At 38.3% G+C, this 22,066-nt stretch overlaps 1 protein-coding gene across 1 annotated transcript in view; it reads right to left on the reverse strand.

Annotated features, from left to right (window-relative positions):
* Positions 1 to 22,066, reverse strand: part of DAPP1 (dual adaptor of phosphotyrosine and 3-phosphoinositides 1) — a 48,007-nt gene that overhangs the window by 9,699 nt on the left and 16,242 nt on the right. The window contains exons 3-8 of the mRNA XM_083367851.1: positions 20,398 to 20,520; positions 17,889 to 18,022; positions 7,588 to 7,718; positions 6,101 to 6,148; positions 2,850 to 2,912; positions 167 to 252 (exon numbers count right to left, since the gene is read on the reverse strand). Of these exons, the coding sequence (XP_083223977.1) occupies positions 167 to 252; positions 2,850 to 2,912; positions 6,101 to 6,148; positions 7,588 to 7,718; positions 17,889 to 18,022; positions 20,398 to 20,520 (585 nt within the window). The remainder of the gene's footprint in view (positions 1 to 166; positions 253 to 2,849; positions 2,913 to 6,100; positions 6,149 to 7,587; positions 7,719 to 17,888; positions 18,023 to 20,397; positions 20,521 to 22,066) is intronic.

Consider the following 22,066-nt stretch of genomic DNA (forward strand, 5'->3'; position numbering starts at 1 on the left):
CACGCATGTGCGGGGGAACCTTTACATTTACTTTAAGAACAATTTGGGTAGCAGTGGGGTGAAGAGGAAAAGAAGAAAAGGTTTCCGCAGAATAGCGCTGAGAAACTTTTAAAGAAAGAAAGGATACATTAGGAAACCCCAAAGTTGTATTTAAACGTCAACTTACCAAAAGCAATTCACTTTCTCTTGGGAATAGTCGAACTGTACTGCCGAGCATTCAGTTAAATCCAGTGCTCTGATTGGCTCTGTGGACTTGAAAAATGTTGTTTTTGAAACAATTGCTCTGATTTATTATTTAAAATTATTTAAAATGATTACCCACCTTGCCCCATCACAGACGTCGTGTAAGAAACCAAACAGTAAATAAGACAAAGGCTATTTTGCAATTTCAGTTTCTCCTTCCGTTCCCTTGGCTCTTGGTGCTTCCCCTGATTATATGCAAGTTAAATCTAGTCCTGTAATCCTCCACAAATACACTTGCACTAGTCCAGGGGTCGGCAACCTCGGCTCTTTTATGACTCGTGGACTTCAACTCCCAGAATTCCTGAGCCAGCTATGCTGGCTCAGGAATTCTGGGAGTTGAAGTCCACGAGTCATAAAAGAGCCGAGGTTGCCGACCCCTGCACTAGTCTGAAGTATCGCCTTATGTGTAACCTATGCTGTACGGGGAAGGGGGCTCCTGAGGGGGTGGGGGAATAAAAAAAATCAGATATCAGTTGCAATACACATAAAATGGGTTGGGCTTTGGTCACATGGTTGTGGCTATCTTATTGACTTTAAGGAACCCTGTATGCCTAAAATGGATCGATTCAATTCTGTTAAATTGAAACTGTCCAGAGATAGTTTCTTTACAAGTGGCAACATGGATGTCTAGGAGTGTGTGGGTGTACACGCACTCAAATTTTCCTTGAGCAAGACAAAAACTGCACAGAAAAGAATTTCCATTTAGACTGCAGATACCTCCCAAGCTCATTTTGGGCAGCTCTGGATCTCTCCAAAATTTTGCTGAACTTTAAAGTGGAAAATGTAGGATAGGCAGTGAATTGGGCCCACGAGCCCTTCCCTTGCCAGCCATCTTGTGGGTATGTGGTACCCAAATTGCAGTATTTCTGTATTTACATCATCTATGTTGTCATTTGTTATCAATCAATGTCCATAGATATGGAAGGTTTCAAAGGAAAACACTTCCCTTTAGTTTGTGAGGAGAAAGGTTGGCTGATGTGCCTCCACTGAAGTGGAAAATTCACAAGGAATGTAGTGTATAAAACTGATCTTGTACTTTAAAAAAAAAATCAAATCACCTCTTTTTTTAAAGGACTGTGAACAGAATCTGAAAATCCCTGATTTACCACTGATTTAGTTTAGTTATTTTGGACATAATCATATGGCCATAAATGATAATAATAATAATGTCATATGTTCTGTGCATCATTAAAGGTAAAGGTTCCCCCGCACATGCATGCTAGTCGTTTCCAACTCTAGGGGGCGGTGCTCATCTCCGTTTCAAAGCTGAAGAGCCAGCGCTTGTCCGAGGACGTCTCCGTGGTCATGTGGCCGGCATGACTAGATGCCAAAGGCGCACGGAATGCTGTTACCTTCCCACCGCAGTGGTCCCTATTTTTCTACTTGCATTTTTACGTGCTTTCGAACTGCTAGGTTGGCAGAAGCTGGGACAAGTAACAGGTGCTCACTCTGCTACACGGCACTCGGGATTCGACCCGCCAAACTGCCGACCTTCTGATCGACAAGCTCAGCGTCCTAACCCACTGAGCCACCGCGTCCCTTCTGTGCATCATCTCATTGTAAAAAGGATGCAAATTTTGTAATTACATAGTTTCATAATTTAGGATGATAAGATCAGTATACTCATAGCATCACATGCACTTTTTGGCCTCATCTGGTAGATGCCTAGCAATTTTAAACAGCTGTGTGAACTGCAGGATGAACAAGATGATATTTCTGGATGCTGCTAGAAAGCAACCAGGACTGCCTACAGCTCAGCTGCTATGAGTTGCTCACTAGCAAGTTTGATTTAATACATTGCAAAAGACTTAGTACAGGGGTAGGCAACCTTGGCTCTTTTATGACGCGTGGACTTCAACTCCCAGAATTCCTGAGCCAGCTGTGCTGGCTCAGGAATTCTGGGAGTTGAAGTCCACGCGTCATAGCAGAGCCAAGGTTGCCTACCCCTGACTTAGTACAACTGGATGAAAAAAGAAAACCCTAGAAAAATAAATCCAACATAGGTGGATTTGCTTTCTCCTCCAATAGTAATGAATGTAGCTTATCCTGCTATAGCTTTAGGCCTCTTGTGAGTACATTTCTGTAAAGGAAGGGCAGCCCACATTTTTGGGCCATACTTTAAAAATTCTTATTGGCCTCCAATGCCCGTAGGATCTGTATCACATCAACTGTTGGGGTGATACCAGTGGGGCTAGGGCAGCCCCATTTTGCAGAGTTGAAATGTACGTAGCAAATATTATTAAACCTTGAAGACACTTAAAAAAACTATTTTGGTGTCCAAAATGCATAATTACAGCACCGAAAATAATTTTTGCCACTAAATTTCAGGGGAGAATTTGGGGCTAGGGAGGAATGTGCAGTCTGCATTTCTTTACTCTGCTGTAAAGGAAGTACAGTCATTGATGGAAGAAAGGTGGCATGTAAGTGTAGCCCACTAACTGAACTGACACCATGGAATAAAAATGCCAGTGAGTACAAAGTCCATGTTGCCTGGCACTCAGTTTCACAATAGCTATTCTGGAAACATGGGACGAAGAGTATTTCCAGTACCCAGTTGATTCCTTTGTGTTAGCTCTCATGAGCAAACAAAGTAAAACACAACTCACCGTTTGATCTTTGTAGTATTTCAGCTCATTTCTATGCAATGTAAACCACCTAGTTTTCCAGTTCTAAAAGAATAAAAGGGAAATTGAAAGAAATTCAACACAAAAAGAGCAACACGTACTAGAAAAAAACTTCTCTTTCTTCCCTTTCTCACCATGATACAGGTAGTCCCTGACTTGTGACTATAATTGAGCCCAACATTTCTGTTGCTAAGTGAGACACTTGTTAAGTGAGTTTTGTCCCATTGTTCATTTCTTGCCACAGTTGTTAAGTGAATCACTGCAGTTGTCAAGTGAATCTGGCTTCCCCATTGACTTTGCTTGTCAGAAGTTTGCAAAAGGTGATCACATGACCCCAGGACACTGCAACCGTCATAAAAATGAATCAGTTGCCAAGCATCCGAATTTTGATCACAGGACCATGAGGTGTTGCAACCATTGTAAGTGTGAAAAAAGTCACAAATCACTTTTCCAAGTGCTGTTGGAGACTCAAATGGTCACTAAACAAATAGTTGTAACTTGAAGATTACCTGTATCTAACACACATAGCATCTCTCATTCTATTCTAGGAGCCATACTCAATGAGTGTAGGTGGACAGGAAATGCAGCTTGTATCAACAGAATAAGAAAGAAACAGTTAAATGAGACTCGGAGATACCACAGTGTAGCCTTCCCTAAACTGCAACATTTCACATGCTAAAGACATTTGGAATGTACCAGGTTGGAGAAGGCTACTTCAGATGAGGTTTAGGTGGCACTGGAAAATAAGGAAATGCAATGGTAGGATGGCTCAGAAGAAGATTCTAGAAGTAAGACAGATTTAGTAAGTGAAAAAGAAGAGGCTGTTGCAACCTCCTACATGACATGAGATGTGAACAGGAAAAGACAACAGATGAATCTACATGAAAAAGGAGAAGTGAAATTGAGGCCATACACAGCCCACATGAGATTGGAGATTAGAGAAACTTTAAGGGTAGTCTTGCCAGTAAACTCATAAAGAGCCTGGAAAAAGGCTGAGATTGGCTACTTGTTTCTCTGATTTGAGAATATTCAAAAGTCAATTCAGCCAATACATTGAATATACCATAACTCTAAATTTGATAGATAGCTGGATCTAAAATTAAGCACTAATTATAACAACTATTTGTAGTCACGTAACTCAACCATTCAAAACAAAATACTTTTTCCCCCCTCTTACTATGAATATGTGTGCCTATGGCTTGATAAAGCCCATATCTGTATGTCCTGCATGCTGGCTAGGGATTCTGGGAGCTAAAGTCCACAGAGTTTAAAGTTGCCAAGGTTGAGAAACACTGCTTAGAGCAGGGGTGTCAAACTCAATTTCATTGAGGGCCGCATCAGCATTGCAGTTGCCCTCAAGGGGCCAGGTGGGTGTGGCCTGGGTGGGCGTGGCCTACTGGGTGGGTGTGGCTAGAGTGCGTATGGCCTGCTGGGTGGGTGTGGCCAGCTCTACATCGTTCGCATCAAGGGGGCCTATAGGGGCCTGAGCAGGAGTGGGACAGATCTGAGGGTCTCTGGCAGAAGGAGGGTCTGTGGGCCAGGGCTAAGGAAGTGGGGGCCGTTCCCTCACTGTTTCCAGGATGGCTTCACGGGCCACATGAAACCACTTCGCGGGCCGGATCCGGGCCCCGGGCCTTGTGTTTGACATGTCTGGCTTAGAGGTTTTCAGGGTCTATGCTGTGATCTCAGTCTGAAATCAGGAAAAGTAAGGTGGCCACATCTGATTCAGAAAGGGACAATTGTAAGAGAATCGGGGTGGGGGGGAGAGATTAAGTTTAAATAAGAACTTTGGGAAAAAAGGATAAATAGTGATTTAACAAATTAACTTTTACAAATATAAGTGAAATATAAACTGATCAGAAAAGATGTTATAGGTAGATGTCATAAGATGGATAAGCAGTATAGTATTTTTATAGCATATAAAATATGAAAACATTGGGATGGTGTATTAAAATGGAAAATTTGGATATTTAGATGTTAAATACTGAGAAAATTGTGATTGATAAGAATTGTTTGAATATTAAGGAGAAATTAAGCTTAAAGATTTATGAAAATAGGATATATGGTGAACCAATAAGTTGATTTTTATAAAAATAACACAAGATAAGAAAAAAATGTCACATATGGACGCTTTTATTGTTGGTACAAGCATGGAAGAAAATGTTCATTTTTAATCATTTATGCATTGAAAATATTAAAAATACTTGTTTAAGGCTGAAGAAGGAGAATACTATTGGGAGAAGAGAATATCAAAGAAATATACTATTCATCAATATACTAATTATGGAAGTATAAAAATTAATTATTATTGACTGTTAATTAACTACTAGTGTATTTTTTTAAAAAAAAATATGAACCAAGACAACATGCTGTACACTAAGGATTGTTATTGTAAAAAAAATCAATAAAACATTTTTTTTAAACTGGGAAATGAAGAGACAATTCTAAAAATGGTACCGAGAGAGGAATATGTGAAACAGCCAACAGATTTTTGGCAGAAATACTGCTCAAAAAACTCAAGGTGGCATCCATAGACATAATGGATGACTCTCAAGGTTGACTCAGCCTTCCATCCTTCCGAGGTAGGTAAAATGAGGACCCAGATTGTTGGGGGCAATTAAGCTGACTTTGCAATAATGCCGCTTGGGGGGGATGTGAAAGCCCTAATAAGCAGGCATATACATAGAATGAAGGCTACTGCTAAGCTTGTAAGCCGCCCTGAGTCTTCGGAGAAGGGCGGGATATAAATGGAATTAAAATAAAATAAAATAAAATAAAAATAATGCACATAAAAAAGGGGGCAGCACACTCTTGCTGAAATCTGGGTTTTTCAGCACTTAAGGTGAAAGTTCAAGAAAAAATGCATTTTTAAATAAATATACCATTTGCTGCCTTTTCAAAATGAGCCACCAAAGGCAGCTTCATATGGTTCTCTGCTTCATACAGCTTTCACTAAGATAATATCCCCCAGGAGCATTCAACTATAACTCCCATCATAGCAGGAAATTATAGGGGTAATAGTCCAACATGAGGCTAGAGGCTGCTATGCTAAGGAAAAATAAGTTCCTTAAGAAGACAGCGATTCTTGGATATATTATATATGTATTCCAGATCTTATTTTGCTCATGCATTTCCAATGTAATTTTCAAGCACTGCTCCTTAGCATGTTTAACAGGATGGTTTTTAATGTGTAAGGGGGAAAAAACCAATAGAACAACTTTTAGATTGCTTACCTTAACTATTTTGCCTTGCTTTGTTAGGTAACCTTCTTTAGTCCCTAACTGCAATGAAACACAGGAAAGTTTGTTAGGATGGTTAAGAAGGATATCAGGGAATAGGGCTATGGTGGCGAACCTATGGCACGCAAGCCACAGGTGGCACGCAGAGCCCTCTCTGTCGGCGCACGCGCCATCGCCCCAGTCCTAGGCCATCAGCTGGGTTTTATAAAACCTTTTCACTTTAGGCCTCTGCCGCCGTGTGCAAAAAAAAAAGGTTCAATCAATCAATCAATTTTAACTTCTCACGGGGAAAAAAAAGATCTTGCAAAGTTGAAATTGATTGAACTTTTTAGTCCCACCCAATCTGCCATTACCACTGTAGCCATGCCCACTGAATGGGTCACGCCCACCCAGCACCCAACGATACATAGTAAGTGGGTTTGGGGTTGCAGTTTGGGCACTTGGTCTCTAAAAGGTTCACCATCACTGGGTAGGGGAAGGGAGGAGACAGGTAGATCTTCATCTCAAACATGAGTCTTTTCAGAGTCTTCCTGTGACTGACACAGCAAAAGAAGTTGGTAGTTTTCAGCTGTAATTGTTCCTTTTCTCTTATCAATGAGTTATCTGCTCCCTCTCCCAAGAGATTCATCTCAATGTACCCCTATGCAAAATTTATTTTGCCAAAAAAATGGTGAATTATTCCCTCTGGCAACATGAATTAAAGTGGGTGCTGACTATAATGTACGAAATACATATTTTAGATGGATCAGACATAAACCATAGGTAACTGAACATCCTTTGTTCATCAAAATTCATATGGTTTATCAAATTCAGTCAACATACATATACAATACCCCAATTAGGGCAAAATGAAATTGGGTCATCTGCAATTCACTGCATTTTATGATCCCAGCCTTCATGTCCATGAATCTTTATGCTATTAGATATATTAATTGCTGAAAGGGGGTGCAGTGGCTTAATGGTTAAAGATCCTGAGCTTGTCAGCTGGAAAGCTAAATGCCCAGGTTCAAGATTCAATCACTGCACAACTGGGTGAGGTCCTGTTACTTGCTCCTACTCCTGCCAACCTAGCAGTTCAAAAACATGCAAATGCCAGTGGATAAATAGATACTACTTCAGTGGGAAGGTAACAGTGTTCTGCCTCCGCATATAGTCAAATAAATATAAATATATATAAATATAAATATACTGGCCATATGACCATGGAAGAGTCTTTGGACAAAGCTGGCTCCCTTGGAAATGGAGATGAGCACCGCCTCCTTTACCTTTAATTGGTGAAATGCACCATTTTCTCACTAAGACCATCTTTGCCAAACTGATGTCTTCTAGATTTGCCAAGTTTTCAGCCCCAAGAATTTCCAGCATGGATGCCTTCCTCTAAAGGATTCAGTTCAGCTCTAATCAAAATCTTATTTACTGATTCCATAGTAAACTATGGAAAGCGTTCTTTTCTCCAACCAGTAGGAAAAATAGGAACTCACCGATGGAGCACTGGAAATGAGGTCAAATTCAGTCCTTCCGGTCTGCATAGCCGTGTGGACTCGCACAGATTCATAAATGGAAGGCTCTTCTACTTTCTTGGGATATGGATGCTTCAGTACAATCAAAGTCCCTATGAGAAAGAAAATCCTAAGTAGCCCATAAAAATGAATTGAGAGCCTTTTCCCTTACATAACAGAATGCACGCAAAAAAGTATGAAACGTGATCTTAGAAAGCCATTCCAACATATCACTTACTACGTTTTCCCAGATCTAATCTAGCATCCTTCTCCATTTTTAAAAATTTAACACTTTGATAATTTAACAAAGTATCAAAACATGTTTCGCTATTTTGTTTTATATTTCTCTCTTTATCTCAGATTCAACAAAAACCTACTGGCATCTCCTTCAGGTTCACCTTAACCCAGTTCTGGGTTTCACCCTCACTAATCTAAAAAATACAAGTTGCAAAATATGTCAACCTACAAGGAAGTATCCCTGCACTTTGACTTATTTAGGCATGGAGCTTCTTCCCAGCTAAATAATAAATAAAGCCTCAACAAGGTGCAGTACATACAGTAGATACCTTACTTAATTGTAAAATCTAAACAAGCTACTACATGAAGAGTGTACCAGGGAATCCTAGAGTTGTCGGCTACTTAGGAATTGATCAAGCATCCCAGTGACCAGCAATTTCTATACTGTTGCCAAGAAAACTACATGGCATCTCCATGAAATCACCGGCTGAATTTGACTCAAAGGACATCTTACTTATTATAGAGTCCTTGATGCTCTCTAAGCTTGGATCTTTGCTTGCAGACATTTTGTTACCTGGCATAAGCAGTACTAGTGCATGTTTATACATAGTAATTTGATCTGCCAATGTTAGTTCCTTGATTAGGGTACTCTTTTCTACTTGATTGATAAACAGTGTTATTCCCTGTTATCTGGGTGAAGATGTGTTCTTGTCTTTTTGTTTCCTTTTTAGCTTTTTTATTGTCTATTTTGAAAGGTGTGTAAATTTGGTTTGTCTCTATGTATCTCTTGATGACTGATTTGTCTCAGCATGTAGGAATTTCCTAACATTTTTTTATTTATCTTGGTCTGGGATGCTTACAGTCTCTCAGTTGAAACTATGGTTGGGTCTACCCATAGGTTATGAAATTAAGGACTTGTCATGTTTTTGCTTATTTTTAATAAATATTTAAAATGTTCCCTTTTAAAGTGCTTTTAAATATTGCTTGATATTATAAAGGTTTAATCCTCAAAAATCAAATGAAATAGTTGATATTTCAAATAAAATTATCCATTATCTGTAACCATGAAAGAGTTTCATTCCAGATTGTTCTCTGGTCTATGGAAAGGGAAATATAATCTATTGATGCAGGATCCAATCTGGATCAGTCACCGGGACCAGAGGTTTTGTCTTCCGAGCTATTGGACTCATGCTGGAGCCCATTTTTAGGGATCTTCTCTTTAGCACACATTGTGTTAGGGAGAAGTTCCCTGAAGATGGGTTCCAGCATGAATCAGAAAGCTCAGAAGACAAAAACCTCTGGTCCCAGTGACCGACACAGATTGGATCCTTGGACATTTATTCAATCTACTTTGTGGAGTTTGGGCTATTATGGTAATTCTTTTTTTTCCTGCTGTTAACTTTCCTTTTCTATGCATGGCTTCATATAGAAAAATAACATGGAAGGGATCATAGCTACTATGAGGTCTAACACCTATCTCCCAGCTGGTGGCACTTTCCATTTTAAGAACATGAAAGGAGTTTCACAGAGCCAGCAGAATCTGATTTGGGAGCTGGTAAACCATAGGCCAAGTCTATCATTCAACACAGGAGATCAAATTCACTATTATATAGTGTGAACTTCTTGACTGTTAACAGATATAACAGATGGCAGGATAGCTGGTGATGAAGAAAAACTATAATAATGTACAAGGTACATCAGAAATATTTAAAACTGAATGAACAATAAACTATAAGGAGGAGAAGGAAGAGAAAGAATAAAAGCAGATTTCCTAGGCAATAATATATAGTACATTTTAGATACAGGCCATGAGAAACAATTTCTGTTAGTTTAGGACTGGGGTAGATGATCTTTTTAAAAGAGTAAGGCTATTTCTACGGTTCTTGAATAAATAAAATTCTAATGGATGATACCATAATCAGCAAATGGGGAGAAGCTATTATTTGAAAAGGGCAATTTGCATCACTACTCATAGGATACCAAGTATTTTTCCCATCCAAATATGAATGGAAATTAAATCTGCCTAAGTTGGTATCTAAGGGACGCAGTGGCTCAGTGGGTTAGGACGCTGAGCTTGTCGATCAGAAGGTTGGCAGTTTGGCGGGTCGAATCCCGAGTGCCGTGTAGCAGAGTGAGCACCTGTTACTCATCCCAGCTTCTGCCAACCTAGCAGTTCAAAAGCACGTAAACATGCAAGTAGAAAAATAGGGACCACTACGGTGGGAAGGTAACAGCGTTCCGTGCACCTTTGGCGTCTAGTTATGCCGGCCACATGACCACGGAGATATCTTGGACAAGCACTGGCTCTTCAGCTTTGAAACAGAGATGAGCACCAGCCCCTAGAGTCGGAAACGACTAGCACGCATGTGCGGGGGAACCTTTACCTTTACCTAAGTTGGTATCTACAGGTAGTCCTCGACGTACGACCATAATTAAGTTCAGAATTTTGGTTCCTAACAAGGTGATTATTATGCCCAATTTTACAACATTTTTTTTGCCATGGTTGTTAAGCAAATGACCGCAGTTAAGTGAACCATCTGATCATTAAGCGAATCTTGCTTCCCCCATTAACTTTGCTTGTCAGAAACCAGCTAGAAGGTTGCAACAGAAGTTCACATGATCCCAGGATGCTGCAACCATTATAAAAACATGATGGCTGCCAAATGCCCAAATTTTGAGGACATGATCACAAAGATGCTGTGATGGTCATAAGGGTAAGGAAAGTTGTAATCAGTTTTTTGAGTGCCATTGTATCTTTGCTCACTAAATGAATGATTATAAATCAAGGACTACCTGTATCAAGCCTCTGATTTTGCCCATGATCTGATTGATTCTATCTTTGGAAACAATGTGCAGGTAGTCCTCAACTTACAACCATTTGTTTAGTGACCGTCCAAACTTACAACAGCACTAAAAAAAGTGACTTACGATGGTTTCTCACACTTATGACCATTGCAGTATCCCCATGGTCACATGATCATAATTCATACGATTGACAACTGACTCATATCTATGGCAGTTGAAGTGTCTTGGGTTCATGTGATCACCTTTTGCAACCTTCTGACAAGCAAAGTCAATGGGGAAGCCAGATTCACTCAACGAGCATGTTACTTAACAACTGCAGTGGTTCACTTAGCAACAGTGGTAAGAAAGATCGTAAAATGGGGCGAGACTCACTTAGCAAATGTTTTGCTTAATAACAGAAATTTTGGGCTCAGTTGTGGTCATAAGTTGAAGACTAACTGTATTTTGGAAGCATAAAGAAACAGATTTTTAATTGTACTGTTATTAATGAAGGACAGCAAAGAATAAACTAGGAGATTTCTCTTTAGTTCTAGGTTGGTTGAAGTTGAGGGCACTTCCCTCTCTGCACTGTTCTACACATTGCATTTATATACAGGTAGTTCATTTAGTGACTGTTCAAAGATACAACAGCATTGAAAAAAGTGATTTATGACCGTTTTTCACAGTTATGACTGTTGCAGCATCCCTGTGGTCACATGATCAAAATTCTGCCACTTGGCAACTGATTCATATTTAGGATGATTGCAGAGTCCCATGGCCATGTGATTCCCTTTTGTGACCTTCTGACAAGCAAAGTCAATGGGGAAGCCAGATTCCTTTAACAGCCATGTAAACAATTTAACAATCGCAGTGAGTCACTCAACAATTGTGGGAAGGAAGGTGATAACATGGGGTAAAACTCACTTACCAACTGTCTCACTTAGTAATGGAAATTTTGGGTGCAATTGGGGTCATAAGTCAAGGACTACTTATTGTTCATGGTGGTATGCAGCTTTTAGTTGTTGATTAGGGTGTTAATGGATGGCTATTAAGTTGTTAATTGTTGCTTCCTTGTGCCACTGCACCCTTGGCTCCAAAGTACCTGATAGGCTGGTGGTAAATCAGCACTCCTATTAACTGACAAAGGGCCCATTTCCAAGGCTTCAGTAATTTCTCTGGCTATTTTTGTCCCTGTTCAGCCAACAATCATAGTTTGTGTTGACTATTAAATTTGTCAAAATGGTGGACTAGGTAGTGAAGACTTAAATACAAGAAGACAAGAAAAAAGACTGGGACTTCTGATTTGATGTCGTGGTATGATGGATGTAAGAAGACGGGGCTCTGTCTTCCACATTCAATTTCTCCCTGCTAGGGACCCTTAAAAAGGGTCAAAAGTTGCCCCAGAGAGGCGATGAAGAAGGAGGGGACCTTCATTGATCGTGGGAGGGTGGCAGCCCTTCTGTTTGATCTGAGGAAGTCCTCCAAACCAGTGGGGGAAAGATTGGCTACATTCATGTGGCCACTCAGAAGCTGCTGACAACCAAAGAAAATAAGCACTAATGAGTAACCTTCAAGCAATGTGGATGGAACTGGGTGAGACCCTATCCTCTCTTTATGCTTTGGGTGATTTTTTTTCTTGGAAAAAAAATCACCCAAAGCAAATAATCCTCTCTGAGGAGAGAGGGTAGGGGAATTTCTGCCCCTTTCCCTCAGGAAAAGAAAAGCGGCGAATTAATTGCTTGGGAGAAAATAGAGAAAATTACAAGATTAATTTGAAATCAATACATATATATACCTTTGAAATTTGGGGATTTTTTTTGTAAAAAAAAGAGACTCAAAAAGCTTGTAATATAAGTTTGGACTTTAAAAGGTAGAAGACAGTGTCAGCGACATTTAATGGTGAACCACAACACTACAATTTATTATCTTTAAGGGAAACTTGGCTTGAAGCCCAGACCCAGATAAGACTTTGGTTGTCCTTGGAAAATTACACTTTTCTAGACTGTAGCTGGGAAAAGGGAAAAAAACTTTTGGGCTGATTATCTGTGTGGCAGAGACAATAAACTATTTTGAAACTGGCCTGCCTGGATCATGAATGTAAATACTAATTGGCTTTTAGAACTGTGTCGTGGAGCTATTTACCTGTAGAAGAAACATGCATTATGGATTGAGATCATGGAATATTTTGGATTATAAATCTTTGACTGATGAACAACTTTTAATTGCTTTTTTCTCTCTGGATAGAAAGGACATGTTTTGCATTGGACAGAAAAACTTGAATTTTGCTTATATTTGCTTAGGGGAGGCTTAAGAATGGACCAATAGGCTAGCTGGATAACTTGGAGCTCAAATGACAATTGACTGAAACTTTTTAAACCACTAAATAGATTGGACTATAGAGACCACATATAAAAACAAAATGGATCTTCCATACTCAGCTTTAAATGGTAAAAATCATCTCTAACACTTATCTCCAAAGTTCCTACATTGATGTATCAACAAGAAAATGTTGACGAAGCTCAGAAAGAAATTCTTTCTATGTTAAAATTAATACAAGAGACAATTGCCTTAGCTCATGGTGAAAGTAAAAATAACACAAAAGAGATAAAAGAACAATTTTCTAATCTAATTCCATAAATTCAGAAAACACTATAAAGATGGAACTTGTAACCCAGAAAATTGTAGGAAAATTAGAGGAAATGGATCCAAAGATGGAGAACCTAAAGGAAGGTATTAACAAACAGACTCAGACAAACAAAGAATTAGAAGATGTAGCGATAATACCAGAAACAGAAAAGACATCTTACTGTCAAGATCTCAGAACACTCTTGAGGATAAGGAAGAAGAGCCAATCGAATGGAAGACAAAGCTGTTAGGAGAATTGTGGGAAATTGGAGAAGGAGGGAGGCTGTTTAATGAATATCAATGGGCTGAGCAATCTTCCAAAAATACTTTAATCAAATTGTTTTACTTATGGGGAGGTTTGGGGAGAGGGGAGGGGGAGGGGAGGGGTTTTGTATTTAAAAATGTACTGTAAAACTTTTCAATTAAAAAAATGGTTTTACTTATTCCAAACAATATACACAAAAACAGAGGAAGAACTCTTGATGATTCAAAGGCATTGACCTGGAAAGTTAGTTGGCAAAGGAAGAAAGCTAGAATAAGATTGAAAAAAATAGAGGTCCTGACCCATTAGGATATCATACTATTAAAGAGATGTTTGAATATGGCTAATAGAATAGATAATTATTAGAAATAGAAGTGCTATTAGAACTAGAAAGATAGGATTTATAACTAGAATTTTACATTTTGGTATGAGAAGGGAAATATGAAAATGCTAAGAGGTTTTGAACAAAAGAAGCCTTTGGTTGCCCAAATATAATTTATTATGAGAAAATTATAAGTGATAGAGATACCTTGAAAACTGATGGGAAATCAAAAAAAAAATTTAAAAAGCAGAAAAACAGAATATTGATTGAGCAAATGGATATTAAGTGCAAATGCAATTGAGATATGTTTTGGTTAGAAAAGATATTTTAAACTGACACTACTGATATTCCATATAATATTAGAAAAAAGTAACAAAGATGCTGATATTCAATTGTTTATGTATTAACAGCAATAAGAATTGTATTAGCCTAGTATAGAAAATGTATAACACCAAAAGAAGAGAGGAAGCACTGGATGGTGTAGTATTGTACCTAGATTGAGGAAGTAAATATATACCACTGAATTACTGATGGACCCAGACAACACGTTGTTTATTGAGTACTTATGATTGTAAAACTAGAAAATTAATAAAATATTTATCAAAAAAATAAAAAGAACAAAAAACTGGATGATCACTGCAGGGTATTTGTCATCTTAAAGCATACCCAATGATTTGCATGTGCCCTATAAATCAGGGAATCCTCAAATTGTTTATATTGAATCCCGATATCACAGTGCCTGATCCTAAGTATAGAAAAGCAAAGCATTTGAAGGGTTTGAACAAAAGTATAGTAGGACCAATAGGGACACGGTGGCTCAGTGGGTTAGGACGCTGAGCTTGTCGATCAGAAGATCGGCAGTTTGGTGGGTGGATTCCCAAGTGCCGCATAACAGAGTGAGTGCCTGTTACTCATCCCAGCTTCTGCCAACCTAACAGTTCAAAAGCACATAAAAATGCAAGTAGAAAAATAGGGACCACTACTGTGGGAAGGTAACAGCGTTCCGTGCACCTTTGGTGTCTAGTCGTGCTGGCCACATGATCATGGAGACGTCCTCAGACAAGCGCTGGTTCTTTGGCTTTGAAACGGATATGAGCACCGGCCCCTAGAGTCGGAAACGACTAGCACGCATGTGTGGGGGAACCTTTACCTTTACTTTACCTTATAGTAGGACCTAATCTGTGCAAAGGGAGAATTCTCTTAAAACAAAAAGCACACAGAAGTGATTTTGTCAAAAAAACAACAACAACAAAGCAGAACAAAACCCATTCAGAGAGCTTATTGCTCCTCATCATCCTTTCTTTTCTCAGAATGGCCAGATACTTTAAAGTTTAGCATTCTTAAATCTCAGCCCATTGATCTTGCTTGACACATAATGAGTTGATAATGGGAACCTCTTCTTCATCTGGACCTGCTCCAGTAGATGTTGCTCATCAAAAATCTGAACCATATCTTGTGTTAAATAGCAACCTATTTAGGGACTGTAACAACAGAGCTCAAGTTTCTAGGCACTGTGTAGGTTGGGGTCAGTCAATGAGTTTTAACACTTGTATCAGGAAATAGACTTGACACTTGAACAAGATTAAACCATTTCTGGCCTTTAACTCAATTGCCTCCCTATCTTCTCAAATGCTTTCTTAAGCCACCCAGAATGATCTATTCAAGTATTTACTTGTGTAACAAAATTAAGTAAGGATAAAATCAGTACTTATCCCAAATCTATTACATACGGCATTTTAGCCAAACCAAACTAAACTATAAGCTTTTTCAGCTCAGAATTCTGATAAATCCAAAAAGATTGTGAACAAGAGGAAGAAGAACACAGTTTTATTCCTTTGATCAAAGAAATAGCTAGCTGGGTGTCCCAATCTCTTGTCACACACAGACACACACACACACACACACACACACACACACACACACTTTGAGACAGAGGGCAGAAGGCATGTCCTGATCAAAAAGGTTCTTCCTTTTATAACTAATGCATTTTTTCCCTTAACATTGCAAGGTTTCTGCGCATCTAAAGATTTCTTCTTTTGTTTGAATTTCCTTATCCATCAAGCTTGTTGCACTCCTGCATCTCTTTTTTTTTTAAAAAAAAAAGTTTTTTATTTTTATTTTTTCCAACTCTCCCCATACATATCAACAAATATACTGTAATATTTTATCAAGTATTAACATACATTCTTTTTACATTCTTATCTATCAGATACTCTTAATCACATAAATACACATACACATACATTTTGGTGTTGCTCCTCCATTTCCCCTTCAGAGCTTCTGTAAGCTCTGAATACACAATAGTTCAATAGCGGGCAACTAGCCTAGAAACTTTCACTTATTACTTTGCAGGCAGAAAAGCAAAGGACACATTTGAAAGCTACAGGGAGAAGAGAGAAGCGAAGTGATACATTTGTGAGCCAAGTGGGGGGGGAAAGGGGGAGGGAAAGAAAGCTACTATATGTTGCAAGCTATAGCAGTAACATTTTTAAAGTAGCAGAAAGCTTTTTCTTTTTCTTTGGTCATCACAATTTAGATTACATTGGAGCATGTACAGAAAGCAAAAACAAACGGCTGGACTACGTTATACATGAAAGATGGATCGTACTTAAAAGATTACATTTTGAAAGATTACATTTTGATCCTTTCAAAACCATTTGTATCAAGAGGGTGTTATTTAAACTTTTAAGCTGTATAAGAACGGATCCAAAGATTTCAAAAGAAGAACTGCAAAAGGAATGACTTCTGTGGAATCGGTCCAGCAAAACCAAGAGTGCAGTGATTTTAACAAAGTTATATAGTTATTAATAGGAAAACTACTGGTTATGCAAACAGCCAGTGTGTGCAACCTTTTATCTTTTATTAAAAGGCAGCAGAAAGAGCTGAAGGAGAGCAAAGATACTGAAGGGAAAAGTATTAAACTTAATTAACTGTGTGTGTATTGACCACTTCTCCAACTATTGTATTAGAACTATTTTTTTAATTAAATTTATATCTTTCTTTTCACTAGCAATACTATTGTTTGCCACTAGACATTCAACAAATAAGGGACAAAATTACATGAAAAACATAACACATATCTATTTTGGCGCTTGAAAAAAAGAAGAAAGCATTGGAATCATCCAACTTTGCGACTTCTCCCTTTGCAAGGGGATCCCAAAACTGCAACTGTCTCCCAAGAAAGCCCCTTTCACATTCATACAGAGCATGGTTCTTCTCTCTAGATGGTCCTAAAGTCACAGAGAACCTTACAGAACATAACCAAAATGCTGGTTGTTAAGTGAGTCGTCATGTGATCACCACCCAATTTTATTACCTTTTTTGCAATGGTTTTTAAGCAAATCCTGTGTTCTTTAAATAAATCCAGCTTCCCTCACTGACTTGTCAGAATTCCCCTGGGAAGTCACAAATAGTGATCACCACCTACCTCAGGACACTGCAACCGTTGTAAATACATGCCAAGCACCCAAAATCTTGCTCATGTGACTATAGGGAAGCTGCAATGGTCATAAGTGTGAGGACCTGGTCATTAAAAAAGTGCTATCATAACTTTGAGCAGTCACTAAATGAATAGTCATATGTTGAGGACTACCTATAAGCTGTTTTGCTTCTTTTTCATTTGAGGCCATTCTTTTCCTTGGCCTGCCTTTGATGGCAAAAGACTTTAAGGAACCAAAAAGCCTTTTCTGTCAAGCATTGAATTAAATGCATTGTGATTTCTAAGCCAACTTGTGCTCTACTCTCCTAGATCTTGAATCCACAATGTACATAACATTTATCCTATTAGGAAACATCTTCTAGTATGCAATATAGACTAACAAATTACTGTTGCAATGCCTGAACATCTGGCAGCAAAAAGTAATTATTAGATATTAATTTAAATATGAACTTTGTTGGAGACAGCAGAAAACTATAACACAAAAGGGGAGAATTGATCTGAAGATATTAAAAAAAAGAGGTTAGGTTTAAAGTAAAACTGCACTATAAAATCTTTAAATTCAATTTTCACAATAAAATATTCCAAAGGAAAGAGATAAAGAAAATTATGATTACCTGTCTCGCTACCTATTAAAGGCTGATTCGCAAAATGCATGATCAGTTCTTTCAAATCTGAAAATTCGTTGAAGCCAAACTTGTATGAATTCCCTGTGTATTCCACATGAAAATGCTTTACGGAATCTTTTGCTCTGAAACAAAATAAAGGAGGGGATTAACTGTATGAACTGTTCATACTGGTTCCAGAAGACCATTAAATAAGAGAGTTAGCAACAAGAAACTCCCTTATCTTCATAAGGAATTTATTCATGTTTTTCTTTCATTCCCAATAGTCTAAGCCTATGGTACTCCCTGCCATCCATCCTTCAGGAAAAATTATAAGCTTCATTGTGAGAAAGCTAAGTTTCATCTTATATTAATCCACTTATTATTTTCCTTTGAAGTGTACCAGCCTTCCTTAACCTGATGCCTTCCAAGTATGTTGAACTACACGGGGCCGTGCTGACCAGGAACTTTGGAAGTTGGGAGCCTTCCATAGAGTTCCGAACCAGACTGAAAGCAGTTCCATGCTTCTATGTCCCCTTAACTTAATCAGCACTGGTGAGCTGACCTGATTTCCTTGTGACTCAACTGCCTTATAGGAGCAGTTACGAAGCTCTTGATGATTTTGAGATACGGTAGCTTCCTTTTTTCCCACTGCAGAGAACTATTGATTTACTCCTCTTTCAGTTCCTCATCTTCAGATGTTATGAGAAATGCTAGCTTGATGCTAACATTTGAGGCTCTCTCTCTCAGAAAAGAGCAGGAATAAAATCGTATTTTCAGGTCTTGTTCTCAGAATTTCAAATAGAAGAAGGTTTTGACATTTGCCTATCTGTCACACCTGTCAGAATCCATTTATATCATATTCATAAATGGAATGTTTCAAACATTATTCCATGGATTCTGCCATCTCCCGAAGAGAAGAGGCTAGATGTGTATTGAACCGGTATTAGGCATTTCAAAGGAAAGGAGAAGCCTTTTGAACTGGGGAAACAAAAGGGGGGGCTATCATCTGGCTTGTGTCACGGAAGAGAGCAATAAACATGAAAAGTCCTAAGTTCCTTTTTCCCACGAGATGGATGTTACGAGAGAAAGGATGGGGGACTGACCAAATGGGGTTAAGGGGGGTTAAACCGGGAACTCTTTATAAGGGTTTACTTCGTGGGATAATATTAAGTCCTGTCTCGTTTCCTACAACCAAGCATGTCATAGTAAAGATTCTTTTTGGAATAGATTTGACTCCAAGAATTTTGTCTTCCTAAGATGTGGTTTGGGGTGATTTTGAGATACGGTAGCTTCCTTTTTTCCCCACTGCAGAGAACTATTGATTTACTCCTCTTTCAGTTCCTCATCTTCAGATGTTATGAGAAATGCTAGCTTGATGCTAACATTTGAGGCTCTCTCTCTCAGTAACCCAAAAGAAAAGAGCAGGAATAAAATCGTATTTTCAGGTCTTGTTCTCAGAATTTCAAATAGAAGAAGGTTTTGACATTTGCCTATCTGCCACACCATTTATTCTGTACCTCTGACTATCATCTCTATAGTTAAACAAAATGCACTTATCTCTTATCCATTGATAGGAACACTAAGCATATAACATCACTAAAACCAATGCATTATCCCTGGAGGACATGAGTTTCAGACTGTAAATCTCAAAATTATAATAAATGAAAGGTCATTCTAGTTTGCAGGTATTTGAGACTTCAGCATTTTACAAACTAATATGCAAACAGTCCTTATGTTTAATGTAAGCTGAATATAAGTTTTTCATGTAAGCTGAAATCCAAGCAAGTACAGGTAACCTCAAAAAAAATGTCTCAGAGGTCGCATGTAGTCTGTAGTTCATGAATTTCTAGTTCTATGCAGTTAGTCCTCAACTTACAAACACACTTGGGACCAGAATGTCCATCACAAAGCAATGTGTTAAGTAAATTGTGTCCATTTTTACAACTTTTTTGCCACTGTTGTTAAGCAACTCCAGCTTGCCTCCTTGACTTTGCTTACTGGAAGCCCCCTGGGAAGATTGCAAATGGAAATCACATGATCTTGGGATATTGCAACTGTTGTAAATACATGCCAGTTGCTAAGCACTCAGATATTGATCATGTGACCACAGGGACCAAATGCAACTCACTTTTTTCAACACCATTTAACTCAAATGGTCATTAAATGGTTGGTCATAACTTGAGGATTATCTGCACTATGCTTAACAGATTACCTGATTAGTTATGAGTATTTAAATTATACTACTTTTGATTTTTTAAAAATTTTGTATTGCAGTCAAAGTTAAATGTTCCTTAGTTGTAGCTATTTCACTGGTGCCCATATGAATTGGATTTTGCCAACTAACTTGTGCAAATTGATCAATAATAGAGTCAAGAGGGTTGGGTGCACTACAATCAGACTTTGCTTCTTGTGCCAGCTGCTAAATATATGACAGTAGTGGGAAAGAAAGCAAATAGTGAATTCAAAATATGTGCAGGCTCACAGGAAAATAATGTAAGAAATATTCATAATACTATACCTTACAGAAAGAGAAAAAAGAGTAGTCTTGCCATTGCTTTTTCTCAGGAGATAGCTTCCATCACTACCATTGGAAAGAAGAAGAGCTTCTGCTGCATGCCGTGTGAGATTGTCATGATACCACCTAATGAGACATCAAAGTTTGTATTCCATTAAATCCATGTCTACTACAGCAAGTGTGAAGTCCCATGCAGCTGGGCATGATCAAGGAACCAAGAATTACACAGATTTCAATAAAGTGACTTTAACAATAATAATAGGGAATTTCCAATTCTCCTTGATTAGTGAATTCATTACGGTGGGGAGTCTCAGAACTTTTTGAATTATTTCTTCCCTGGTTTATTGACATTCGGATTTAGCTACAGTTTATGAAATGAGTTGCCAACAAGTTCATATCTTATCTCTTGGCTCTTTATAGTTGAAATTCATTCTATTAAATTCCCTAGAATCTCTCAAGAAAAGTGGCAGAGCAAAAGTGTCATGAAAATCTCATAGGTATAAGGCACACTGCAAAACAAGGACATATTTGGCATATCTGCCAAATATCCATGTGGATCCCTATCCATCCAGGCCACTCCCATTATGATCCATGTCAAATCTGCAGAAGGGATCAAACTGGTCTGTCCGATGAAGCAAAGTCCTGGGGCTTATGGTGCAGTGGAACGATGCTGTTTTCATCATTTAATGAAGCAGTTGGGGTGTGAAGATGTCTACTCAGCCAGACTTGGGTTTGTGGATGCTAAGCAAAGTTCGGTGGAGTACCAGAGCCACCAACTTCTAGAGACAAATCAGTCATATTATCAGAGAAAGTTACTGATACTAAGTTGTAAATTAATGAAACAGGCAAAGATGCAAATTATACAATACAATGGGCAACATGTGATGTGTTTTATAATGGCTATCAATAAAATGAATTTCTGAAGTACAAGGCAAGGATAGTTAGACAGTTAGAACAATTAACCCGTGGAACAACTTGCCTCCAGAAGTTGTGAATGCTCCACCATTGGAAGTTTTTAAGAAGAGATTGGACAACCATTTGTCTGAAATGGTATTGGGTTTCCTGCCTAAGCAGGGGGTTGGACTAGAAGACCTCCAAGCTCCCTTCCAATTCTCCTATCCTATCCTATCCTATCCTATCCTATCCTATCCTATCCTATCCTATTCCATTCCATTCCATTCCATTCCATATTTTCTATTCTATTCTATTCTATTCTATTCTATTCTACTGTATTCTATTCTGTTCTGTTCTGTTCTGTTCTGTTCTGTTCTGTTCCGTTCCATTCTATTCTCCTCAAACACTATAAAGTAGCACTTTCAAAAAGACCAATCTTGGTAAATTCCCTCCCACCTATGACTTCGGTATATGTTATCATAAAATTATATGAAGACTACAGTATTTTTTTTATTGTAAAGACAATTTTCTAGCATATATTATGACTGGAAAAGTGTTTTTTGAAATGTCTTCTGGAACTGCAAAAACCAGAGAAACAACTGAATAAGGTTTTGAGAAGATGCTTCCTTCCCCTTTCTAACATTATTGAAATAAAATTGCACAGTATATATTAAAAAGGGCCCTGATTTATACTATACAGAAGCCTTGGATTCTGCTTCTTATGGCCAAACATTTAGAATATCTGAAGGCAAACTTTTATTTTATTGTTTGAACAGTT

The sequence above is a fragment of the Vipera ursinii genome (assembly GCF_947247035.1).
Source record: "Vipera ursinii genome assembly, chromosome: 7".
In the NCBI taxonomy this organism is placed as follows: domain Eukaryota; kingdom Metazoa; phylum Chordata; class Lepidosauria; order Squamata; family Viperidae; genus Vipera; species Vipera ursinii.